At 34.4% G+C, this 27726-nt stretch overlaps 2 protein-coding genes across 3 annotated transcripts; one reads left to right on the top strand and one right to left on the bottom strand.

Moving 5' to 3' along the window:
* Positions 1 to 177: 177 nt before the first annotated feature.
* On the bottom strand, positions 178 to 20001 carry LOC127865891 (CDGSH iron-sulfur domain-containing protein 2 homolog B-like). Its single transcript, XM_052405942.1, has 3 exons — positions 19859 to 20001; positions 7678 to 7889; positions 178 to 1198 (listed from the first exon to the last, which is right to left on the bottom strand). Exons 1-3 carry the CDS (start codon positions 19953 to 19955, stop codon positions 1094 to 1096), a joined length of 414 nt encoding a protein of 137 aa, XP_052261902.1. The 5' UTR covers positions 19956 to 20001; the 3' UTR covers positions 178 to 1093.
* On the top strand, positions 19977 to 26098 carry LOC127865888 (uncharacterized). Of its 2 annotated transcripts, none has more exons than XM_052405936.1 (4): positions 19977 to 20033; positions 21591 to 21672; positions 22094 to 22408; positions 22777 to 26098. In XM_052405936.1, exons 2-4 carry the CDS (start codon positions 21630 to 21632, stop codon positions 23001 to 23003), a joined length of 585 nt encoding a protein of 194 aa, XP_052261896.1. In that variant the 5' UTR covers positions 19977 to 20033; positions 21591 to 21629; the 3' UTR covers positions 23004 to 26098. The 2 variants fall into 2 exon arrangements, with proteins under 2 accessions (XP_052261896.1, XP_052261895.1); XM_052405935.1 differs by having other exon boundaries at positions 19990 to 20117.
* The last annotated feature ends 1628 nt before the right edge of the window (positions 26099 to 27726 follow it).

Here is a 27726-nt window from a genome sequence, read left to right as displayed (position 1 = left end):
TATCTCCAGATTGTGCAGTGGGATCATTAAACTTTACTGTTCTACATTTTGGTGTGATGCATGTCTTTTGGATATTATATGCCATCTATGTGCAACAATTGTATTCTTTTATCTTTAAAACAATATAACAAAGTAAATACAATATTTTACTTTTCATAAATAAAACAAAACAATAAATAGCTTATCAATGAATTTATTTAATACTTAACTACATGTATATAAGAACATGTTTAATAGATACTCCATATCAAAATAAGAGCTAACATTCAAAATTATAAACATTTTCAATGAAAACTATCAATGCAGTTCAATGAATGAAATCGTACAAATAATGTTGACATCATAAACTATAAATCAATTTTTTGTTTCCACAAAAATACCTCACATGCATAGTTCTTATAAGACCAATGAAAACTATTTTGAACAAGAGGTAAAATCATTCTTTGACTATAACATGATTATTGTATAATGCTTTCACTCACGGGAAACAGCCTAAACCAATACCAAATCTTTCATACACCATTAACAAAAATTAATGAATATCAACCTTTGTGTGACAAATTTGAAGACTATTACAACTTCAAATTTCTGCTTAAACATGTATTGATTTTGTACCACCATTTAAACCCTCGTCAAACTGTGAGCCACAGAACGTTAACTATAAATTCTTTAAGCAATAACTGAATTACTATCACATACTCTACAATGCACTCATTTATTTGAATTCTCTGTTCTGAATGCAATACAATTTCTTATCTTATCTTGAAAAGAGAAAAACGTCTTAAGATAAAAAACTTGTTTAATCATGCCATGAATATCTATTTGAGTCTTTCGTCTGACAAAACACTTTGGAAGATAACCATAAATTGATAATTAGTTGTGTTTTCAAATTTAAAAATGTTGTAATCATTCTAGCCTTACAACAGTTTTGAAATTAAAGAACAAATACATAAAACAATTTATATCTTTTTACAATACCAATGCTCTCATCATATGTGAAACCAAAGTTCTCAAATTTGATCTCGGCCATTTAACATGCAAAGGAATGTACACAATCTGGAAGCAGGAGGCATGGCAAGAATATTGTCTGCAGTTATTTTGTGGCTGCAACAGGTTCCCGTCGTTTGAGGACCAGGGGCCCAACATTGTCCCCAGTGTCCTCATTGTGCTTGTTATGACTGCCGTCGCAGATAGGGAACTGAAGTTAAGTGAGTGTAGAAATTACATTAGATGATTACTGGCTTGAAGAACATATTAACAAACAAGCAAATTCTGTTAATAAATATCCCCCGTGAAATAAAGTCTGTTTATGGATGGGAGCAAATCCCATGATAAATGGTATGATCCTAAACAAGAGGCCCCAAAGAGCCCTGGGTCGCTCACCTGAGAGACTGAGATGGAAAGAAACAAAGATTAAAACTCTTCAGCAAATATTTTAAGTTATTAGTATGACAAGACTGACTTTAAAAATAAGGTGTTCCAAAATATTCACAATAGGCCAATATAGAAAATTACCCCCCCACCCTGGCTGCCATGTTTTTAATACCCAGATTTTTTTAAATATATATATATAAGGAAAATGCTTCTTACAAACATAATTATAGAGAAAACTGCCTCATCCCCTGGCGGCAATGTTTTTCCACTGATCACGACCATTTTCGAACTCATCCGACATATCAATAAAACCAATGTTTTGACCAAGTTTCATGATGATTGTCCAAAAAATGTGACTTTAAGAGTGTTCACAGGCTTTTTCAGTATATAAAGAAATATAAGGAAAATGCCCCCCCCCCCCCCCTAGCGGTCATGTTACTAGATGGATCAATACCATTTTTGAACTCAACCATCATATCCAGGAAACAAGAGTTGTTAACGTTGTTTTGTGAAAAAAAAGGTTTGCTGTTTCGGCAGATATATACATATATGCGCTATCAGTAGTTTTGTGTGTGTGTTTATTATTTTTTTAATAGACATTTGTTACCCGTTGCGACAAAGCTATTATTTTGGATAAAAGTAATATGAGGACAGTAATTTAATAATGAGCATCAGCAAAAGAAAATGGAAGTACATTTTTCAACAAATTGTTGTCCAAATTTGAGATCATGTTATAAGCATCTCAGCATCTTATAGGGGATGACTGTTTACAATCTGTTTAGCAAGAACACTTTTAGATACTGAAAACAACCGTATTTATTAAAGAGATTGTGTTTTTGTAAAATAGTTTTTGCATAATTAAATAAAAATGTTGAATTGTTATCATATATCAAAGTCAGTTATAAACAAGGGACAAAATTGTCACAAAACCAGGTTTTCATAGTGAAAAAAAAAATCTGATAAAGGGAGAAAACTCAAACTGAACTTTTGAAATGAACAAACAAAATTAAACCCCTTTGTAAGTTTGTTTTTAAAAAAAATCTATTTTTAGTCGTGGCGACCTTGACATTGGAGATATTGACGTGATTCTTTCGTGCGACACACCGTCCCATGATAGTGAACAAATGTGCCAAATGATTTTAAAATCTCACAATGAATGACATAGTTATGGCCAGGACAAGCTCATTTATGGCCATTTTTGACCTTTGAACTCAAAGTGTGACCTTGACCTTGGAGATATCGACATAATTATTTCGCGCGACACACCGTCCAATGATGGTGAACAAATGTGCCAAATGATTTTAAAATCTGACAATGAACGACATAGTTATGGCCCGGACAAACTTGTTCCGCCCGCCCGCCAGCCCGCCAGCCAGCCCGCCAGCCAGCCAGCCAGCCAGCCAGCCCGCCCGCATTCGCCAATCTAATAACCAGTTTTTTCCTTCGGAAAACCTGGTTAAAAAGTACATGAGTATGAGAATATGTACAGCTACTAGAAATTCAATATTGATCTTCTTTTATATAACAAAACATCACTTGATCTTTCTTATAGTTAAAAATGTGTGCAAATATAGAAGTAAACACACACAAGACATTTGAAAATGTATCATATCAAAACAACTATCAAACTATTTGTAATTTAAATGCACAAAAAATCTGTAGCATAAAAACATTATTTTTGCAAAAACAAATCAACTTTTCTTCAAACAGCTGTTTGTGCTTCTTAAAAGATTTGATAAGTTGTTGTTTTTTTACTACCAAATTGTTCACATTTTTGACATAGTGTTTTTAAACAACTGGAACAATTTTAGGACTCACCTTGCATTGATATTTCCAATTGAAACAACAATAAAACCTTCTAAAATCACAAATCTTTCATAATCACACACAAACTACTGACTAACTGAAAATTGTAGGGGTAAAACATTTCAAGTCTAATAATGGTTTCCATCTGACATCAATACAAAGGTCTTTGATGAAAGTGCCCAGTTAATTGGGGTCAATTTCCAGGAGTGTTACACAATTACCACCTGGCAACAATGCAAGCACAGGTATAAATGAGTTGTATAGAGAGTAGCCTAGGATAAGTGAATGAAAAGTCAAATAAGATTCATATGTAATTATCTCATCGTTCTGCATTTAGTAAATTTAGACTTGGTGTTGCACCCATACGTATTGAAACTGGGCGTTATGAAGGACTAATAGAAGAAAATAGAACATGCCCTTTTTGTTTAAGTAAAAATGTTGAAAATGAACTTCATGTTATACTTGAATGTCAAATATATAATGACTTAAGAGATAGTTTACTCTCGAAGGCAATTGTATGCAATTCTGAGTTGCCAAACTTATCAAAAATAGATCAATTTACTATGCTGTTCTCAAATAAAGACTTGATTAGACAATGTTCCAAAACCTGTCATGCAATTTTTAAAAGACGACAATTTTTACTTTGCAAATTATGTCATATATGTTTTAGTGTAAACTAACATTTAATTTTATGTAAATGTAGAAAGTCAGTGCTAACTAATGTATTCCGGATCTGATCAGGAATGTTATTCGATTCTCGAAAATGTATTTTACTAGCGCGCTAGTGCTCCAATTTACAGCAATCATTGTCTTATCTTTGATTATTTATTTTTTAAAGTAAGAGTAGCACTTACTTTCTACCTCTTAGTATTGTGAATAATGATAATAGAATGATATTTTATGTAATGATATGCAAACATGTGCAATATCTCTTATAGCTCAACATCATGAGCGGTTATATACATAATGTTTTAAGGTGAATATGTGTCACTGTTATAAATATGTAATGTATGTATATAAATGAGAATAAAGAATGAAACTCTATGTAACACTTCTTGTTGTTTTATTGGTTTTACCACAATGTTAAATTTCTGCAAAGATATAGATAACAATCATAAGTAATGGCAATAATTAATTTGAGTGATGCAATAATAATAATTAGATATTTGGGTTGTGGTTTATGTTTCTGAATCCATTACCAGTATCATCATAATCATCTTAATCATTATCATTATCATCATCATTATCATCATCATCATCATCATCATAATCATCATCATCATCATCATCATCATCATCATCATCATCATCATCATTGTGCACCAACATCCGCATTACAACTAGAGTGTTAACATGGTTTTAATATAGTCATATTATGAAAACTGCCGCTACCCTGGCGGCCATGTTTTTCAACAAACCGTAACCATTTTCGAACACAGCCAAGCTATCAATACAACAAATCTTCGGACCAAGTTCCATGAAGATTGGGCTATAAATGTTATTTCTTGAGTGTTAACAAGGTTTCATTGTAGCCATATAAGCAAAGCTGCCCAGCCCCCTAGCGGCCATATTTTTCAACAGACCAAAACTATTTTCAAACTCAGCCTAGCTATCATAAAAACAAATGTTCAGACCAAGTTTCATGAAGATTGGACAATAAATGTGACTCCTAGAGTGTTAACAAGGTTTAACTATAGCCATATAAGCAAAACTGCCCTGCCCCCTGGCAGCCATGTTTTTTTACCGATCCGAACCATTTTCAAACTCAACCATCTTATCCAGGAAACAAATGTTCTGACCAAATTTCATGAAGATTGGAATAAAACAAGATGTGTTTGTGAAACACAATGTCCCCCTATATGACGTTTGACCTTAAAGGATGACCTTGACCTTTCACCACTCAAAATGTGCAGCTCCATGAGATACACATGCACGCCAAATATCAAGTTGCTATCTTCAATATTGCAAAAGTATTCATAAAATAAGCGATTTGGGCCACATATATTTGACCTCTGACCTTGAAGGATGACCTTGACCTTTCACCACTCAAAATGTGCAGCTCCATGAGATACACATGCATGCCAAATATCAAGTTGCTATCTTCAATATTGCAAAAGCATTCATAAAATAAGCGATTTGGGCCACATATATTTGACCTCTCACCTTGAAGGATGACCTTGACCTTTCACCTCTCAAAATGTGCAGCTCCATGAGATACACATGCATGCCAAATATCAAGTTGCTATATTCAATATAGCAAAAGTTATTGCAAAATGTTAAAGTTGGCGCAAACAGACCAACCAACCAACAGACCAACCAACCAACCAACAGACAGGGCAAAAACAATATGTCCCCCACTACTATAGTGGGGGACATAAAAAGGAATTCTAGAGCGATTGCATGTTTTCGCTATATACATATAGAGAAAACGGCCCTGCCCCCTGGCGGCCATGATTTTTCACCTATCTGGACCATTTTCGAACTCGTCCAAGATATCAATGAAACCAATGTTTTGACCAAGTTTCATGATGATTGGACAAAACTTGAGACTTCTAGAGTGTTCACAAGGTTTCTCTAAAGCCATATAAGGAATACTGCCCCGCCCCCTGGCAGCCATGCTTTTTTTTCAATGGACTGAAACCATTTTTGAACTCAACCAACATATCATTAAGACAAACATTTTGACAAAGTTACATGAAGATTGGGCATCAAATGTGACTTCTACAGTGTTCACAAGGTTTTTCTTTTTTTTGACCTAGTGACCTAGTTTTTGACCCAGCATGACCCAGTTTCGAACTTTGTCCAGATATTATTGGGACAAATGTTCTGACCAAGTTTCATAAAGATCCGACATTAAATGTGGCCTCAAGAGTGTTCACAAGGCAAATGTTGACGACGGAAGCAGGACGCACGACGGACAAAAGGCGATCACAATAGCTCACCATGAGCACTTAATTAATTAAGTGTTGGGTATGGTTTTTATGCAAAGAAATTCTCCTCAATGATATCTATACACCCATGCAGTTTCATGTTGAAATCTTATATATCAGTAGTTTATGAGATATAGCCCTGGAAAGTTTGTGACAGACGGACGGATGGATGGAATTTAATCCCCAGGTTGAACCAATTAAGTAGAGGACCACTATACAATGTAACATACAAACTATTTAATGTTTGAGTCTTGTGGTTTCAATAAGGAAACTTTCAGGAAAAGTTATGTTTGTAAAAACTATACATGTAATAGAAATGTGATTCCTGAGACTTGGTCAGTTTTGAACACATTGGTATGAACAAACTTAGTAAAGAACCATAATAATTATGATGATGAATACCAAATAAAAACTTGTGTCTTTTATAAGTTCAGAGATTTGTAATAATGTTGTGAAATATAAGTCTTTATATAACAATAATATAAACCCAGCCCAACCAGTTCTGACATCAGGACCATGATTTGAACAAACTTAGTTGAGAACTACAATACAAAGTTAGACAGCAAACATCAAACTTATTTTTACAAAATGTGTTTGTGAAACACTATGTTCCCCTCATATATTTGACCTTTGAACTTGAAGGGAGCTCCATGAGATACACATGCATGCCTAATATGAGTTGCTATCTTCAATATTGCAAAAGTTATGGCCAATTTAAAAGTTTGAAGCAAACAAACTCATTTAAAGATTGAATGTCAAACCATTGTGAAACGTTTAATACTTTTATCTTTGCTCTTGGAATTAAGTCTTGCTTACATTTTTTAAATTTTATTATTCTGCATGATCCAAAAACAACTACACCATTTGTTTTGAAAAAATTAGGTTAGTATATAAGGCTTGAATAAAAATAAGTTTTGGAGTAACTTTCTTTCAGTTTTTGTTACAGTGCTTCAAAAATAGCAACTATAATAGTTAAATGACTTCCAAAATATCAACTATATAAGTTTTAAAACTTCCAAATGAACACTTTAAAAGTTCCATGACTTCAAAAAAGCAATTCCTTGACTGCCAAATTACCAAATATAAAAGATTCATGACTTTCAAATTAGCAGGACTTCCAAAATAGTACCTGAACACTTTCCATGACTTCAAAATTAGCAGCAATCATAGGAATGCCATGCCGTGAAGGAGTTAAAAATAAATATTTTTTTTTGATTTCCTAAGTATATACATGCTTCCCAAACTAAATGTTCAGGTAAGAGGTAGTTAGCTCAAACAAACCTTGTATTCATGCTTTATTTCAAAGTTTATATACTCTTGATTAATGTAAATAACGAGTCTACAAAGTTTTGTACTGCAGTTTTAAAATGTTACTTATTGCAAGCCCTGATTCTAACCTGATGCAAGCCCTGATTGTTTATGTTATTAAAAATGGACAGTAGACGTTAAATCACAGTTTTTTTAGCCTTAAGATTTCAAATCAACACGGATCAAAACAAATAACCTGTGAAAAGTTTAACTTTAATCTTTAAGATTACAAACCAAAATTAACCGACAGTGAACTCACCTTCTTGGATCGCCAACATCGACAGTAGGAGACTTTATCCCCAAGATCCTCGATATCCACCATGTTGACGACCTTGGAAGCCTCCTTCATAATACGCAGATTCACACGCAAGTCACTTGGGGGAGCCTTGCCCTTGCGGAATGCCTGGTATGTGACGTAGGCCAGCACAGTGATTGTACCCACCACTGGTACAAGGCGAAGCCATTCACTCCCTTCAAGATAAAACTTTTTTTTTCAATTTTAGTAGGAATACAAAGTATTGTGTACAAAATGGGTTAAAATGGTAAATCGTATTGCCTGGTAGATTGTATACATTTGTAAAACACAGAGTGAGAAGACAAATTATGTGTTCATACTTTAACGGGTACAAAAGAAAACTAAGGGAACCTGTTTAAAGCTGGATTGGTATGACACCAATAAAGGTACACATCCAAGTTTGGAGAAAAGTATGAAAGATGTAAAAAGGATAAGGATATTATTTTAAGCTAAAGCCACCATCTTGTTTGAAGCAATCCAAAAGGTTTGGCAGAGGATCACTTAATAAACACATGAGTAAAATTATTGTGTTGTATTGTTTTCTGGTACTTTTTTGTGAAATGGAGCAGATTCTGTTGAATGCTTTTTGCAAAATATCACCTAACGAACACTTGCATGAAATTGTATAAAAGACTGATGTATTTCAGTTTTTATTTGTGAGCTACGCTCACAAATTATGCAGACGCAATTTTGCAAATCAGTATGTGCTTAGCTACGCTAGTTTATCAATGGCAGCCATACTGTGCAGTGATCAATATACAAATTATGAACACTCAAATGAAATTTCATCATAATTGACCCAAAACTTAAGAAAATAAATCAACAAAACTTCAACGCTCATTATACATTTGTACATGTTTAGCTCTAACAGCCACATAATGGGATGGAGACTTTTGCAGTAAGTTGACAGAGGACTAACTAACGAACATTTGTGTGAAATAATAAACAAATCTAACCAAAGGCTAAGAAAACAAGACTATACCATACATTAAATATTTTTTTGACAACAGTGACCTTGAACTTGACCAAACTGGCCTAAACTGCAACCGATTGCTATGTACATAGAGGGTCATAATCTGCTTCATTGTACATGTACGTCAGAATTATGGGCCTTTGTCTGTGACCTAGTATGATGATCCCAACGCCATGTTTGAAGTTGAAATTGACTACTTGTTGCACTAAAACATTTCATCATTAACACAAACAATAACCAGATGTGTAGGAACACAATGGGGCATAATCCTGCTGAAAAGCTGGTCACAGTTATCAATCTTGGTCAGTGAATGTTCAAAAGATCCTAAACACATAAGTTATGTTTAATTACAATATCTGTTGTGGTTAAGTTTTATTTCAATCTCTGTAGAAGATATAGAAATATGGAGCAGTTCCACGCAAACGTTTGCAACCTACATGTAATTTTGACAGGAGGTGGCTCAGATGCAAACTCTGCCTAGATATTGTCAAGATAAACTTTCTGACCATGTTTTATCAAAATTGAGTCATAACTGTGGCCTCAAAAGTGGTTTCAAGGTATTTCCAAGATTTGACCTGGTGACCTTGTTTCTGGACGAAAGTGACCCACATTCAAACTCAATCTAAAAGATTTCCGGACAAACAACATAAACATGGTTAATGAAGATGTTGATGTAACACTCCGCATGACTACTGACATTGGGTGATCACAATAGAGTACATTGAGCACTTTGTGCTCAGATGAGCTAAAAAGTTAACTACTATACAGGTCCTAGATTAAGTCACCCTTCCTGATAGACAAGAAAAACAAAGTTCTCCAAAAACTGATATCAGTTATAAAGATTTAATAAGCACACCATAATGATTAATCAGAAGCAAACTTTAAATTGCATGTTCTTTTAAGCTGATTTTGATTAACATAAGAATAAATGAATCAAAACTTACTGTTTTCAAGCATGTCTATATTAATGATTAGGAAACCTACAATGTCAGATATGCCGTTATACTGTTAAGGTAGTATTACTACATGTACCCTATAAGCATTAAGTTATCTGGTTTACATTGAGAATAATCTCCCAATTAAGTCACAATAGGTTTACAGTCTGGTTTACCTGTACTTGAAGATTAAACCATGGACCGTGTATGTACCACAAATAAGTAAGCTGTAGCCAACTTGTGAACAGAGCAGTTGAAGGCTTTTAGATGTCACTTAATGTGAACACACTACATGCAGGGTTTTTTCTGCCTATTTTGGGAAAAGGAGTCTGACTGGAATTTTTTATCGACAAAATTGGCCATTTTGTGAATTTTTGCTTCGATGAAACTGCTAATTTGGAAAAAAATGTGAATTTATCATGCTTAAATAATTCAGTGGTTTAACAAATAAATTTGTTTTTATTTGTTATTTTGTTTTCTTTATATAAACAGATGCAATATTTGGCATGTTCAACATTTATTCAAGCACTGCAGTTTTGTTTTTCAGTTACAGTTACACTCTGAGATAAGAACTGTACAGTCAAAACCTTATAGCAGATATTTTTGACAAAAACAAACACTGGTTAGTCACACAAGTTATAAGACACTTCATTCTTTAAAAAAAAAAAAATATTTTTTTTTGGAAATTGGGATTTTTTTTTATAATTTCGGTTTGGGATTGGGTCCGTTTGCTTTGGGAGTGCCTCCGTTTTCCGGAGGCGAAGACGGTGCTGAAAAACCCCTGACATGTGTTATGTTAATTTGGAATAAGACACTGATCTTGGAATATTTGTTTGTTTGAATTGTTGGGGTTTCGCTGTTTTCAACAGTACTTCAGTCAAATCACATCGTCAGTTAACTTACACTTTTCCTAGGTTACCTTGTTTACCAGTGCCAAGCTTATGCAAGAAGCTGACAGTTTACAGCCTATCTTTGATCACAGTTTGGGTAGAGTTGACTAACACTTTTACCAGTGCCAAGCTTATGCAAGAAGCTGACAGTTTACGGCCTATCTTTGATCACAGTTTGGGTAGAGTTGACTAACACTTTTCTATGGTTACCTTGTTTACCAGTACCAAGCTTATGCAATAAGCTGACAACAGCCTATCTTTGATCACAGTTTGGGGTTGAGTTGCTGTAGAAAGGATATCATGACCAATCCTGAGACAAGTTATGTGGCAAGACATCAAACCAGCAATCCTCAGATTTGGAATAAACTGTGTGGTTTCCTCAATGTTTTATATACAGTTTTACGGGCTGTATATATTTGTTACCAAAAAGCATGGGGATAATGTGGATATCTCCTCTGTCTGTCCGTCCTGGCCACTATCTCCTCCTACACTATAAGCACTAGAACCTTGAAACTTACATAAATGGCAGCTATGAGCATATGTGCGACCCTGATCTATTTGGAATTTTGATCTGACCCCTGGGTCAAAAGACATGGGGGTTGGGGTGGGGCCGGGTCAGAGATTTTCACTCATATTTTTATTTTATGTACTTTAACATTAGCGGCGATTGGCCATAACTTTTGCAATAATGAAGATAGCAACTTGATATTTTGCATGCATGTGTATCCCATGGAGCTGCACATTTTGAGTGGTAAAAGGTCAAGGTCATCCTTCAAGGTCAAAGGTCAAAAAATCAAATCCAAGGGAAGTAATGAGCTTTAAAGGGAGGTAATTCATGAACCTGCAAAATGATAATTTTTTTTTAATAAATCAAAGCGGCCCAGTAGGGGGCATTGTGTCTCTCATCTTGTTTAATGTTATTTTACATTAACTTCTTCATTTCTACACTTATTTACTTTCAATAGATACTGAACATCTCTTATGACAATACAGTCAATCTCAATTATGCATGGCCCCATTACCAACCCTGGGGCGCCCCCTGGGGTGCCTCCTGGGTCAAACATGCAGCGTGGGGATACACTTCGGCCTCTGCTGCGCCATTTCTAGTTTTATGAATTATATTAGTTATGGAAGAGATAATTATGCTAGAAGTGTAGACAGAATATTACAGACACGCATTAAGAGCATAAATGCAAAGTTTTGTCAAAGAATATAATAAAAATACAGTTCATTCTAAGTTTGATGTCTTATTCCTTATTCACATACTGGTATTAGACTTAGGGGATAATCACATGATAGTCAAGATGGCAACCTCCATGCCCAGATAGGTAGTTTTAGCCGTTGTATACCCTTTATTACTAAGTGATTAATAGCGTTGATTTGGTATTAATATACCGGTAAGCTTTATATCTCATCTTTACTTGCTACGAATTTTCTTAGCAGTTTTATTGTGTGAGCCTGATGAGAAATTTTGTAGCAAGTAAATTCGAGATCATATAGAGCGATTTATACAAATCACTTTTTGCTGATATGGTTGGAAAGTTGGTGGTATATTAAACAAGAGATCGAAAAACAGGTGCCAACGCTTGGCTGCGGGTGCAGTTTTAAAATAAATTAAAGGTTGTCAGAAGATTTTTTTTTTAATTTATTTTTTATATTACTTAGAGGTCACAGTGACCTTGACCTTTGACCTAGTGACCAAAAAATGGGTGTGGCGTGTAGAACTCATCAAGGTGCATCTACATATGAAGTTTCAAAGCGGTATGTGGAAGCACTTTGATTTTAGAGCCAATGATAAGGCTTATGTTAAAGTTTTATATTAGAGGTCACAGTGACTTTGACCTTTGACTTAGTGACCCAAAAATGGGTGTGGTGTGTAGAACTCATCAAGGTGCATCTACATATGAAGTTTCAAAGTTGTAGGTGGAAGCACTTTGATTTTAGAGCCAATGTTAAGGTATTAGCATGACGCCTACGGCGGACCGCTGACGGCAGACGGCAGACGACGAGCTGGCTATGACAATACCTTGGGTTTTCCCCGAAAACAGCCGAGCTAAAAAAAGAAATAAATAGAAGTAAATATACCAAACATCCCCAATTTTTGAAATGAATTGATCCAATTTAGAAGGCTGAGAGAGTCCACTCGGCATAAATGGGCTAAAAAACTTTTTTTTTACCCACATGTTTCTTTTAAGAATATTTGTTCTTTTTGTGTGTTGTTCATAAATTATGTACATGTAGATGCTTCAGTTTAGCGGCTAAGCCATATGTGAAAATCCCTCAAAATCCTTAATAAAACAAACCAATGCAAAATTCATGTTTGCTTTTATACAGTTGCGATTGACCCCTGCTCCTTGGTCTGTGAGTAGGGAAAGATCTTGAGTGAAATGGATGGCACAGTGTTGTGCTGTGCTCCCCCCCCCCCCCTCCCATTTAACAGCACTGAGTGCCTTATGAGATCCTCAATACTTTTCCTTTATCAACAGCCTCACATTATTATTTAATAACAAAACATTGTTATTTAAAATATGTACTATATTGGAATAATGTGTATGCAAGTAACTAAAGACAAAAGTGAGTATATCATGTTACTTGGATATAAAATGGAAACGCAGAACAGAGAAGTTGCATTAACAAGTTCATAAATGTATGCTTCCACATACTATCAATTACATTTAAATTACTAGTAACTTGCAATTCTATTAATTGCTTGTGCAATTCTATTAATTGCCTGTGGATAAATGTGTTTGGTAGTTGCATTATTTTAGACAAAAATGCATGCAATTTTTTTTGGGGGGGGATGTTTATAACTTTGGCTTTAATGAATATTCATTGATGAAAATATGGGCTGTCCGTTGTAGTGTCAGCCATTGTGTGAATACGATTTTTGTCACTGTGACCTTGACCTTTGACCTAGTGACCTGAAAATCAATAGGGGTCATCTGCGGGTCACGATCAATGTACCTATGAAGTGTCATGATCCTAAGCAAAAGCGTTCTTGAGTTATCATCCGAAAATCATTTTACTATTTCGGGTCACCGTGACCTTGACCATTGACCCTGTGACCTCAAAATCAATAGGGGTCATCTGCAAGTCATGATCAATCTACCTATGAAGTTTCATGATCCTAAGCGTATGCGTTCTTGAGTAATCATCCGAAAACCATTTTACTATTTCGGGTCACCGTGACCTTGACTTTGACCTAGTGACCTCAAAATCAATAGGGGTCATCTGCGAGTCATGATCAATCTACCTATGAAGTTTCATGATCCTAGGCGTATGCGTTCTTGAGTTATCATCCGGAAACCATTTTACTATTTCGGGTCACCGTGACCTTGACCTTTGACCTAGTGACCTCAAAATCAATAGGGGTCATCTGCAAGTCATGATCAATCTACCTATGAAGTTTCATGATCCTAGGCGTATGCGTTCTTGAGTAATCATCCTGAAACCATTTTACTATTTCGGGTCACCGTGACCTTAACCTTTGACCTAGTGACCTCAAAATCAATAGGGGTCATCTGCAAGTCATGATCAATCTACCCATGAAGTTTCATGATCCTAGGCGTATGCGTTCTTGAGTTATCATTCAAAAACCATTTTACTATTTCTGGTCACCGTGACCTTGACCTTTGACCTAGTGACCTCAAAATCAATAGGGGTCATCTGCGAGTCATGATCAATGTACCTATGAAGTTTCATGATCCTAGGCCCAAGCGTTCTTGAGTTATCGTCTGACAACCACCTGGTGGACGGACCAACAGACCGACCAACATGAGCAAAGCAATATACCTCCTCTTCTTCGAAGGGGGGCATAACAAATATAATAGCTAGGTAGGAGTTCAAACTTTAAGTGGCAAAAACCAGATCCATCTGTTCTTATATTGACTTCTTCAAGTTGAAGTCTACATGGTATTGTACATGAAGGTCTTATCCAATCAAATAATTCAATCTTATTTTTTTACATCTTCGCATTGAGTTAAATGAGCTGCGTCTTACCAAAATGGATCTTATGACATATGCTGCCAGCAAAGCTCCAGACAAGCAATTTTTTAGCCTATAACACTACATCACTAGTACTTGTCAGCTTTAATGTAGGTAATCAAGTCATCAAAATATGTCAAGTATTATGGATAATTTTGATACATATAAATTGTCATTAGTTGATATATATACAATAAAAGAGAATTTTAATCACATTATTAATATAATTTGTCATTTTATTTGTGGTGTATATTATGCATGGAATCCAGAGACATTGGATATTCCCAAGCTGGGTATATCAAATGTATTTACCACCAGCAAAATAATGACAAAGAGATTAGAAAATATGGATTGTCAGAGACCATTTATAACATCAAAACATCTGTTACAGTAATAAAACCCTATGGTTTCTGGCATATTCTAACAAAAGGGATTCACTTGCTTCAGTTATTCAGTGATCACCAGTAAAACACCCTGAACTTTGGAATACTGGAACACGCTTTCATGACTTTTGATTTGTAAGTACAGTTGTATGTTACTGTTAGTACATGTATCAGACACTACTAACAAAATTGTGTACAGGTTTCTGTCAAAATGTGCATGGAATCTGCTGCAAACATTCCACCATTTGAAATGAAAGCAATTTGTCAATCCAAAATATTATAAATTAACTGTTACTAGTATTTAGTTATTAGTATAGAACATGCATGCCAAATATCAAGTTGCTATCTTGAATATTGCCAAAGTTATGACCAAGGTTAAAGTTTTGGGACACACACACACACACATTCAATGACAGACGGGCCAAAAACAATATACCCCCGATTTTTCGATTCAGGGGCAACAAAAAAAAAACTAAATTAAAATAAAAACATAATGATACTAAATGCAGGTCTTCTCATATACATGTACAAGTGAAAAGCTGATGGACCTGTAAATAACCTTCAAAAACACAAACATAATGTTAGTTTATGTTACTAAAGTGCAGGCCAAAGATCAACATTAAACTTACTTTTAGCATGCAATCCCTTTTTTTAAACCATAGCAGTGTTCTTATTCTATTTTTTTAATCATCTGGGTCATATTTATGACGTGAAACTTGCATACCAGTAGATCACGCGAGCTGCGTATCATGTTATTTCTTAAAATTTGACCCAGCACTTGTGAAAATAGTGCAAGATACATTTGTATGTACATTTCCAGAAAGTAAATTCATTTCTGCGTTGATTAAGACCGAGTCCATAGAAATCACTGCACACTTGATGAAGCTTTGGCTGTTCAAAGCGATGCACCCTGTTTTCGGGTCATTTTGAGTTGAATACCTTGTTATATATATATTTAATAGTGATTTTTTTTTTCTGAGTAGATTTTTTTGTTATAATTTGATTATTTTTCATTCAAAATGATGTCAGTGCTTTCCACAGGCAATTTAACAGTCCCTCAGCGGGGCGCTTTAATTTTGAAATCAGAGTCCGCAGGGCGCCTGAAATTTTCCGATCAGTGTGCTCTGACAGTTATTGCATCATAAGATCAAAGTGATATCGACTTTGCCGAAAATTTTGGGAGCCAATTAACGATCCTTTGTCCCTTTACCCAGCTAAAGCCCGCCTAAAGTCGGAGCGTCGCTGTATTAGAAAATCAATATTGGCCCATGGGAGCGCACACTTTGTATGAGCGACAGCAGAAGGCAGGCAATACTTGCAGTTAAATCATACAGACGACTCGTGACGTACATGTAATTGCCACAGAAATCTTTGCCAGTTACTTAGAAGACTGATGATGGCAACCGGCCGTTATCCTCATGGACAACGTGAATCTCATGCATAATTCCATCAAAATATTTATTCGACTCGTCAAGAGTTTAAACAAATTATCATTGAATTCATAATGCAACTGTTAATATTTGTTGAAATCTCAAATGGGAATAATTAAATTTGTAATCCGAAACCCATTCCCGTAAGTCGATGTTAACGCGTTTTAAATCCGAAACACACTTCCAAATGTAAATGTTACTGCAACGTTGAAATATTCTTGCTTGAAATTAGCAGTGCAAATTTATTTTGTGTCGAATCTTTTTCTTAATTAAAAATATCGCGAACATTATGCAGCATGTACAACGTCGCGGCATTTGCATAGAAAGCGTGCATGTATTGAGCTTTTTAACAAGCACACAACACGTTAGGGGATTGACGCATGCTCAGAGGCAATATTTCATCAAATCTATAGATAGTCACTTAAAATTTATTTGATTCTATAGAAAAACGGCAAGGTTTGTGTTAAAGAAATAATTGAGAGCTTTTATCGCAAATATTTACCTGAAAGTGATTTATAAAAATGGAATAAACAGGATTATCGGGTAATAAATAATAACTTGAAAAGTAGTAAGTATACAGTAATAGTCAGGTTGAAACGGATGTATTGTGGAATCGTTTGAGTCGGGATTTTACTACCTATGCGGGAAAGTTTAAAAACAATTAAACAATATATATATTTTTAAATGACTGAGGGATTTTCTTGAAGAGTCATAGCGCACCAAATGATGTCTTTGACACTGTTTTTCTTTGAATTATAACGCACCACAGAACGTCAATTGACACGTTAAATTTTTAAAAAATCAACATCGGCAGGGGACACCCCTCCCGAACCACCCCTATCAGTCCCGGGGCGCCTGACAAAAATCCTGTGGAAAGCACTGGATGTTCATCCTAATTAATATCATAGCCACTCGCTGCCTGTGAAGTCAGGGCTCGACACTAATAGTGGTCTGTTGACCCAGGGTCAGTAAAAAATAGGGAGGACCAGTGAAACTAGAAATTTGGTTGATCCGTCGGACCAGTTATTGTAAAATACTGGTGGAAAGCCGTTTTCATCAATAAAGCAACTTTATATGTTCATAATAAACCGATATCAGTGTTTTTTATGGCAATTTCGGGGCCGGGCCAATACTCGGCCCCATTCCCCTTAAAAAAAGATTATATATTTTTCCCCGATTTTGTAGAAAAAAATCCCCTCCAGAATAAAAAAAAAAAAAAAAATTTTTTTTTTTTTTAGAAAGAACTCTCTTATAATAAATATTTATTTCATAACAACTAACAAAGTATATAACAAATTAATAATTTAATATGATTTTGAATTATTATAAAGAGTTACATTAAATTAGTATTTCCCAAATCAGTGTACTTTTCATATGAATTACATGCTTTTCCCAAAATGGCCGGGAAAAGGCCTGATGTATCTGCATACATTGTGTCAATATTTGATGATAAAAACATTCCAATTTGGTCCATTTTATTGATTAAAAAATGATCAAATTTGCCATTTCATCGAGAAGAAAGTCCCCATTAGACTCAAAATGGCTAGCCGCTAGGAAAACTGAGAGTGTGCATGAAGGCTTAACTGTCTGAAACTAATGTTGAAAAAATCATTGGGATATATTTTAGAAAAAGGACAGAAAAATTCAGCTGTGAATATAACATTCATACATACATGTGTATTCATATAATAAACTTCATAACATATAAAAGAGTGAATTTTAATTTTCCCCTTTTCCTTAAAAACGCGCGTTTTTCCCCTTTGGACGGGCCCCGCCACCATTCCCCTATTTGTGAAAAAAAAACACTGGAAATGTTCATCATTATTTTATGGGCCGACTCGAGTCCGAGATAAAAATAGCAAGATATTGGTAATTTCAATTTTACTAGATTCCCAGATGACAAAAACCTGTTGTCGCATCAAAAAATTGATTTGCAATCCGCAAATATCTCCCTAAAATGTCTCTGGACTTTGCTGTGATTGATACACAAATTAACATAAAATTCTAATCGTTACGATCGAGAAATGAACAAATTGGTATTTATTATTTTGAAAAAGCAGCAATCATCAGCATTTTATTGATCTAATACCATAAGAATATACTTTGTTTACCGTAAGAATTTATACTGAAGGGCGCCGAATAATGTTTTGATATTGCGGGAGAGAAAACGTGCGTATTTTCAAGATTACAAGTTTTCGCGATGTGGAATTGCATTCCGGGGGTGGTTGAACCTACCTAAAACTAACGAAGAGAAGCTTGAAGTACAGGGAAAATATGAAAGGGATATTAAGATAGGTTAGTAGATAGTATAGTTTTCTTTTTATAAATGCACAATAAATTGTGGATAGTCCAGAAAGTATGTTGAAATTAAGGTAAAAATAACAGAGAAATTGTCGGATTACTTGAAATATTGGAGGACCAGTAATTTCTGAAAGCTGGTGGTCCTTTGTGTCAGTAGGTAAAAAAAAATATTGTCAAGCCCTGGAAGTCATATATGATTTTCATTTATCATTTAACACACATGTGAACATAAATAATAAACAAGAGATGTGTTTGTCAAAAACACAATGCCCCATTTTGCGCAGCTTTGAAGCCATGTATTTGACCTTTGACCTTGAAGGATGATCTTGACCTTAGCTTCATCGCTCAAAATGTGCAGCTCTATAAGGCATAAGACATAAGTCGCGACCTTGAAGATTATAACGAAGACTATGAATCTGGCGAAGAGGCTTGACCTGTGCAGGAAAACATCCATAAGTATCCATAAGTAAGAAGTAAGTATCTATGAGATACACATGCATGCCAAATATCAAGTTGCTAATATCTTCAATATTGCAAAAGTTATGACCAATCTTAAAGTTTTCGGATGGACGACATATATTTGAATTTGACCTTGAAGGACTACCTTGACCTTGACCTTTCACCACTTAAAATGTGCAGCTCCATGAGCCTACACATGCATGCCAAATATCAAGTTGCAATCTGCAATATTGCAAAAGTTATGACCAATGTTAAAGTTTTCGGATGAACAGACAGACTGAGTGACAGACAGTTCAAAAACTATATGCCACCCTTCGAGAGCATAAAAACGTATGCTTATTCTTTGAGTATGGGGCGAATACCTGATTTCAGGCCTCATCATTTTTTAACACCTAGCTAAAGAAACTTCAGCGTACAGTTTATATAGTATTGCCATACCTGTATAAAGTCGCGCCAGTCAAAAATCATAAAAAGCGACATTTAAAGTTATGGTAGCCAGAACTATTTAACAACATGCCTACATAGACCAAGAGAATCCTTCTGCAAGTCCCTGCTATTTGCAAACAAGCAGCTTCAAAACTGATAGCTTAAATATTTATGGTTGATCAGTTTCTTTATAAATTACAGGTCATACATGCTCAGAGCGAATTTGAATTCACATACAATGATTATCTAAACCGATAAAATGTAAGATAATTAATGATCATCCGTTTAAATTTTGATCAATGATTCAAACATTCGTGATTCAATGAAACCAGCAAGCAGTCACCTAAAATTAAGGGGTTTGTACCTGTAAGTTTTGCTATTCCCATAACGCTCGAAGGAATTGGAAGAGACTGTAAATAGTTAGGCAGTGTAACTCGAATAAGCGTGGCAATAAATTCCATAACTAGAAAGGCAAAGCGTTTGGAGAAATCATTTGGATGACTCAAGGGCGAGAACTCTTTTCACTGGAACTTATCCAAGTTTGTATAATTCGATTCATTCAAACTTTAAAATATGTAACTTTATACACATATTTGCATGAAAGTGATAATGAAAGTAATAAGGTGAGTGTTACATGTGCAACTTTTTTACTGCAATTTGAAAAGTTTTCTTCAATGTACTGCTTATATTTCGGGTGGAATTAATTCGGATGTGTACCGGTATTATTTAATAATTAATTTACAATATCATATCAAAAACTAGGTCACCAAGTTAAATCTTAGAAAAATCTGGTATTAAACACTATTGTAATAAATTAATCTTATTCAGTATGTGAGAAAATTCTCATTAATATGAAATTTAGGATTGAGCAGTGACCTATACAAACAGTTTGTATACAGTATAGGTCCCTGGATTGAGGTATTACTCCTCTTAGAAATAGATCGATTTTTAAATAAAAATGGAATTCATCATGTGACAATATGTTAAGGTTACACATCTATGATCCAATTTGGCAATCAAACGGCTTTAATTCAGGCAGTATTTTTAAGATAACTAAGTACCCGCAATATCAACATTTAGGAAACGGCTGGCTCATGTGTGAAACCCTCTTCCTGCCACAGAGTTCAGGGTCACACTTAGAAATCAAAAGTCAAATTTTGCTATGAAATGGCTTGTTCAGGCTGTGACTTTTTCATTTATCATTCATTTTTAAGATCACCAATGACAACCATTAGGAGACACAGTGTTGCATATATCTTCTGACTCATTACCTCAAAGGTCAAGGTCTCACTTAAAAGGTCAGAAGACTACCGTAATGACTCTATGTTTTCGAACACTTAAAAATAATTGTTTTTTTTTGTCCGAAAACTTAGATACGAAAAATATTCACATAATACAGGTGTCCGAAAACTTAGAGACGAAAATTTAAGTGTCCAAAAATAGCGTCAATTTTATCAGCGACTACCGGTAATAGCACGCGCTTGTAAAACCATTGTTTAATACCGGTTTACAAGGCTATTTACCCAATAACGCAAATGTAATGGTCTGTTGCCCTCAGGCATGCACCTACCATTTTTTATGAGGTTAATCTGGTTGTAAAACCCCATTATCGAAGTGTCATTAGATATCGAAAACAGGACCGAAATTTGGTAAAATATACTGTCCGAAAACTTAGAGACATTAATTATGGACGAAAACTCGTGTGTCCGAAAAGTAAGTCACGAAAAATAATTATTTTTGCTAAAAAAAAGGGGTGTCCGAAAACTTAGTGTCCGAAAACATAGAATAATTACGGTACTTTTGCCATAAACAGCTTATGCTTGACATGAGCGGAGTTTTTAGACAAAAGTTGAATGTGGGGGCATTCATGCAATATGAACACATGTCATTTTTATTGAGGTCTATCATATTTTTCTCTTACTAAGTCGTCCTTTCTAGCAGGTCAAGTCTTCAACAATAATTATTGGTGTCTGTGAACCCTCAAGGTGAGTGCTACAGGGCCATCGTGTAAAAACAATGAGGTAATACTCAATGTTGGCATTGTCCATGTCATTGTTATAGTATATTGTACATTATTGTTTCTTTTTATATTGCAGATTGGTTATACAGTGCAAAGGATTTAAGCACACATCACTATGGGAAAAGACAAGAAAAATAAGCACAGTATACAAGATATAGGCGAGTTGTTTTCAAAAGTATTTCTAAAGATCTTTTTTAACTTGTTTATTTTGTTAATTTCATGGAATATTTTACATGCAAAAGAGAGATAATCATACACATATACTGATTAATGTAAAAATTATAAAACTTTAGTTTGGTTGGTGAAACCTACCCATTTTTAAAGAAAGCCATGTTTGTATGTATTGAGTAATGCTCCTTGCCATGCATGATGCAAATTGCTGCTTAATGTTGTTTTTGTCCCTATTTTTAATACCATATGACCTTTATCAGCTGTGTGTAAATAATTGTGCTGTATATATGCATGTTTAAGAGAAATACCCTATTCTGATAATAAAATAACGCAAATCTTTTAAAAGAAAAATGTCATGTTCCATGACAAATGGCAAATGCAAGATGTTAATTTGTTTAATGTTAACAGGAAGTTTTAAAACAAAAGACAGTCTGAAGGAAGAAGACGTGCAACTTACCAAACAGGTTCAGGATTTGGAACGGCGATACCGTGAACTGTACAAGTCTGTACAGCAGCTCTCGTACACATATGACACATGCAGAGATCATTTTGCTCTGCAGCGATATGGGGACCTGAAGGACATGATAAAGGCTTGTATAACTGATGAAGTGATGGAGAATGCTGCAAAGTATTCCCCGGCCAATGCTCAGCCAGAGACGGGCAAGGCTGCTGACCTTCTCAGGGCTGCTAAACGATTATCAGAATCAGCCTCAGCCAGACAAGGTTTTTATGATTTTCATATCTTATCTTATCTGCAGGTCCAATTAATCATGGCCAATTATTTTCAATTACTATATAATTGGTGTATTCCACAATTTAAATTATTTTTGCCTTATTTTTACTTGATTCTGAAAATGTCTTGTAATTATTTTTCAGTGTGACATTATTTACTGTTTTGACACCTGTCTAATATATCATGAAATGCCACTTTTTTAATCATGAAATGCCACTTTTTTTAAAAGTGATACATGTAGTTATAAATAAAGGTAAACAATTGTTTAAAATTGTTTAAACAATAAAGACAATCTAAAATAACTAATTGATTAATCAGTTAAATGTGCTTTTATGCATTGTAACCATAATGTATTCAGAAGTTGACGGTCTTCACAAAGCTGAGATTGTGAAAGACCTTGAAGAGAAGAAGAAGAAGAAAGACAAAATGGAGCTGAAATTTCTACGGCTTCATAATCGACTGGTCAAACTGAAACGTGACTATGAGGATTCTAAACAGCATCTGCCTGCCAAGAGGTATGGAGTCATGAAGGAGATGATTAAGCCACTGATACGCGATGAAACAATCAAAGTTGACACCCTTTGAAATACTGTGTGATGAACAGGTGTTGGGTTGGGTATTAATACTTAAACACCTTGTAAAACTTAAATGTAAAAAGGGGAAAATTAACAGTTAATGAAGCTTAACTTTTTGTTGGACATGCATTATGATAATTTTGTCTTTGTATTATTTTTAAAATGTAAGGGCTTTTAGATTCATTATTCGTTGTATTTCAAACAATTTATATGTTATACATGACAACTATCACACACTTACTATTATAGATCTGATTTTGTAGACACCTTTTAATTGCATGGTTTTTCAGTGTATATTTAAAATGTACACACTTTCAAATATGTGCAATGATTATGATATTTTCTACCCTTATCGTATATCCACATGTATCATGAGTTGCATGTTTTGTAGTTTGCAAGTTTTTGTTTGCATAGATTTATTCTATGAATTATTGTAACATATTATTACATCAACATATATCAAGAAAAAATCAAACTTATTAATTTGATATAAATGCATCTAAATTGAATTTTACACTGGAGAAGAAATAATTGTTTTTTTTATTATTATTTGAAGTGGTAAGTGCAGTAGTGCAGGTGTTAATTTAACACTTGACAAAGACACACCCACAAAATGAAAATATTTATTTTATTTTTTCATCTGGTGAATTGAAACATTTTGTAACAAATAATGGGAAATTAAAAAATATGTCACAAATATTTGTCTTTTTTTTTGCTTTTGATTTTTCGGTTAATTTAGTCTATGACATTTTTTTGTAAATTGATACTAGTATTATTTTAACTGTGAACTTGTGTGAATGTATCTATGTAGTTCACCATATATTAATACTGCTTGGTTCTAATTGCCTGTTCATCGTGAGTTTCCTAGTTGTGTATCCTCATTAAATATTTAACTGGTCATTTAATTAGAACTATTACATGTTCATGTTTGAGGTTTTCAGCATTTCATTTTGCAAAAAATAGACAATGATGCTGCAAAAGAAATAATATTGTCATATCCAGTAGTTATTTTAGTTTTTATTTGTTGCTCATGTTTTTCATAATCTGGGAATTTGGTACTGCTCATGTCTGAAACATATCTTATTTTTACATAGATTGTCATGGTCATGTACAAAAACGGTTCTAATTTTTACCATTGTTAATGATACATGTTTTAGTGATCGAGTCCAGCCTTATTATAGCGCCTTCTTATTAACCAGGTTTTCAACAGTGTTGAAAATCTTGGTCATTAGATTTCAGCATTGTGGTCAGGCTGCGTCCAACATAGGTTTTCCGGTTTATAATTTGTGTGTGCTTTAACCATTTTTACAATGTAGCAAGCTTGCAAGGAGACAAGGCTTGGGCTTGTATTTGGAGCTTGTCAGGGTTAAGGTCACTGATACTTTACATAGAAAAACAGTTTCCGCTCAATAACTTGAGATTGGATGGAGATTTTTGCAAGGAAATTTGATCTGCAGGTTGTTTACATAAAGACCTATCTTGGCATTCTATTTGGGGCTAGTTGGGTAAAGATCAAGGTCTTTATTTCTAGAGAAAAGAAAAAATGATGTTGTTTCTTTTGAATAACTAAAGTTTGCCTTGATCAACCTTAATGGCAAGTAGAATATATATAGGAGCCTGCATTCAAACCTAGCTCTGGGTCGTATTTTGGCTGATGCGGTAAAGGTCAAGGTCATTCTTACTAAACACAGAACAATGGCTTACCCTCAATAACTTGATATATTGCACTGAAGCATTTAAATTGCATATGCGTCCAATCAGGTCAAGGTCAATATCACCATTACTAAAGATAGAAAAATGGAGTGTGGTAAAGATATTGAGATTGGATGGTGGTACATGTATTGCACGGAATCTTTGTGTGTATGTTGCTTATATGCAAACATAGCATGGCAGTTCTTTTGGTGCCAGATGGGATTAGTTCTAGGTCACTGTTGATTAAAACAGAAACAAGTTTCTTCACAATAACTTTGGGTTGAGATCATGTGTGAACATAGTGTGTGTATGTAGCTTTAATACATGTAAAAGTAACTAGGGATTCCATTTAAGACCAGTTGGGTCAATGAAAATTTTTCTAAAAATACACTGTGTAGTTGTGTTTTAGAACTAATATATTGTGTGTAGGAAACCACTTAAATTTTTATAAAATGAGCCATCAATATGTCATGACATGCATCAGATTTGTGTTTTTTAAATGGTAATTTTGCCTCATTTAGTGTTCACATGATATATTTGTTTGGTGGTTTTTTCCACTGCACAGAGCATGTAAGTGTAAAAATCTAGGAGTTTTCTAGATGGACTCTGGAGGAAAGACTTTTTGATGTACATATATATATTAATATTGTAAATTTCTTAATGTTCTCAGTCATGTGATTATTTCCATAATACAGTACAATACCACTGATAATCTTTTATTAAGCTAGAATATTGTAGCCTAAGGATATACAGGAAACATAAAGGACAATATGTTTTTAGCTCTACTATTGTATATAAAATATATGTAGTGGAGCTATCCTGCTCACCCCGGCATTAGCGTTAGCGTGCAAATGTAGTAGTTTTCATACTACCCCAAATATTTTTTTTTGTCCCTTGACATATTGCTTTCATATTTTGCATACTTGTTTACCAACATGACCCCAACCTATAAACAAGAGCAGACAACTCTATCAAGCATTTTGTCATAATTATGGTCCCTTTTCCACTTAGAATATGCAGCAAATGATAAAGTTTGCGTACTACAATAACTATTTTCAATGTCCCTTGACATCTTGCTTTCATATTTTGCATACTTGTTAACCATCATGACCCCAACTTATAAACAAGAGCAGACCACTGTATCAAGCATTTTGACATACTTATGGCCCCTTTACACTTATATAATTGAACATTTTGCTTAAATTGCCATAACTTCTTTATTTGTGATCACATTTTATTATTACATTCACAAAACAACACTTACCTGAATACCACAATGGATTCTTCAAACATAATTTAATAAATTACCACACCCCACATTATACCCCCCTCTCACCCCCCTAAAAAAATTTTTTGTTTGTTTTTGTTTAAACATCATCTAATAAATTACCACACCCCATATTATACCCCCCTCTCCCCCCCCCCACCCCGCACATTTTTTTTTCCTTTTTTTTTGGAAAGATCGTCTAATAAATTATTGAATATGAACAATTTCCCCATGATGGCTTATGTTATCCTGTCAAGCACTTGAATAGTCGAGCGCGCTGTCCTCTGACAGCTCTTGTTATTAATATACAGTCAGTAGCAACAAAAAGTTAGGCTACTTGGTACATATTTTTAATTTATTGCAGAGTATTTATTCAATTAAGAAATACTACATGCATCGTTTTGTGAATTAAATTAAAATAAAGTAATCTAAATGTAGTCATTACAACATTTTAAAACCAACCATACATGTTATTAATCTGTTGGATTGCATTTTAAGAAAAAAATCTCAATTTGTTTATGTGCTCCTTTTATCACCACCCTATGTGAATTGACCCCCTTTCCCCCAAAAAGCACTGGTATGTAATGAAATTTTGTTGGTATAGCTTACATGCAAAACGAGCTTGGGAGTGCATTTGGACCAGTTGGATCAAGGTCAATGCCATAGTTACTTTAAATTAAAAAAAATAATTTTCCGCTCAATAACTTGAGTTAAAATGCACATAAACATACCGGTATACAGAAAATACCCGTACCTGAATTGTTCCTACCAGCAGGTAGACTTAGCAAAAAAATGCTTTACCTATCTTCTAAAATTTGGCATAATCTTTCAAGTTAATTTATTGCAGTAAAAAAGGTACTATTCGCATAGGCCATGGCTCGTTGTAAAGTAGATTGGAAACAATTATTGGTCCCTTGAAAATATCAAGCTTATACTGTATAGAAGTTTTTAGGTACCGGTAGCATCTTTTATTAAGACTGCATACAGTTATTATGAAGTTATAAAAGCAAGAACTTGTGTATTATTACAATAAAATGGTATTATTTGGCATGATATATGTTTCAACAGGCATTCAATGAAATGGTATTATTTGGCATGATATTTGTTATTTTTCCCCGTAAATTTTGGGGGGAGCATATAGTCGCCGCTTCGTCTGTCTGTGTGTGTGTCTGTCTGTCCGTCCGTTCACAATTTTTGTCCGGGCTATTTCTCAGCAACTAATGACCGGAATTCAATGAAACTTTATGGGAAGCTTCACTACCAAGAGGAGATGTGCATATTATCAGCGGGTTCTGGTCGGATGATTTTTCACAGAGTTATGGCCCTTTGAAAAAAAAAATCTATAAAAAAATTATTGTCCCCCCAACTACTGTGCCCTCAAGATGTTTCCTTTTATCTGAATATATAGTGCAATTTTGTGCAATATTGTGACAAAAAAAAACTTTGGGGAGCATCGCCCGTCTCTGACGGTTTCTTGTTTCAACAGTCATTCAATCACATGGTATTATTTTGCATGATATTTGTTTCAACAATTTTTCAATGAAATAGTATTATTTGGTATGATAATATTTGTTTCAACAGTAATTTAATGGTTGACAAACCCAGGTTAGTTGTTTATAACGATAAAATATTTGTTAATATTTAGAAAAGTAGTTGTAATACTGTAATTGAAGATTTGCGTTAAAGTAATGTTTTGTTGTTTAAAATACAGTCAACATTCCTAGCTGTGACATATATTTGTTATACATATGTAAAGTTCAAATGAGTCGCGCTC

The sequence above is a fragment of the Dreissena polymorpha genome, chromosome 2 (assembly GCF_020536995.1).
Source record: "Dreissena polymorpha isolate Duluth1 chromosome 2, UMN_Dpol_1.0, whole genome shotgun sequence".
Lineage (NCBI taxonomy): Eukaryota > Metazoa > Mollusca > Bivalvia > Myida > Dreissenidae > Dreissena > Dreissena polymorpha.
Note: the sequence above shows the minus strand (reverse complement) of the source record. Positions and strands in the feature narration are given on the sequence as shown.

What these genes read in the sequence shown, in the direction of transcription:
- LOC127865891 (XM_052405942.1), bottom strand. Translation starts at nt 19,955, where the DNA reads ATGGAATTTATTGCCACGCTTATTCGAGTTACACTGCCTAACTATTTA. An exon ending in GGGAATAGCAAAACTTACAG is followed by an intron (nt 7,890 to 19,858) that starts GTACAAACCCCT and finishes TTTATCTTGAAG; the next exon opens with GGAGTGAATGGCTTCGCCTT. An exon ending in GATGTTGGCGATCCAAGAAG is followed by an intron (nt 1,199 to 7,677) that starts GTGAGTTCACTG and finishes ACTTAACTTCAG; the next exon opens with TTCCCTATCTGCGACGGCAG.
- LOC127865888 (XM_052405936.1), top strand. Translation starts at nt 21,630, where the DNA reads ATGGGAAAAGACAAGAAAAATAAGCACAGTATACAAGATATAG. An exon ending in GCACAGTATACAAGATATAG is followed by an intron (nt 21,673 to 22,093) that starts GCGAGTTGTTTT and finishes TAATGTTAACAG; the next exon opens with GAAGTTTTAAAACAAAAGAC. An exon ending in ATCAGCCTCAGCCAGACAAG is followed by an intron (nt 22,409 to 22,776) that starts GTTTTTATGATT and finishes TAATGTATTCAG; the next exon opens with AAGTTGACGGTCTTCACAAA.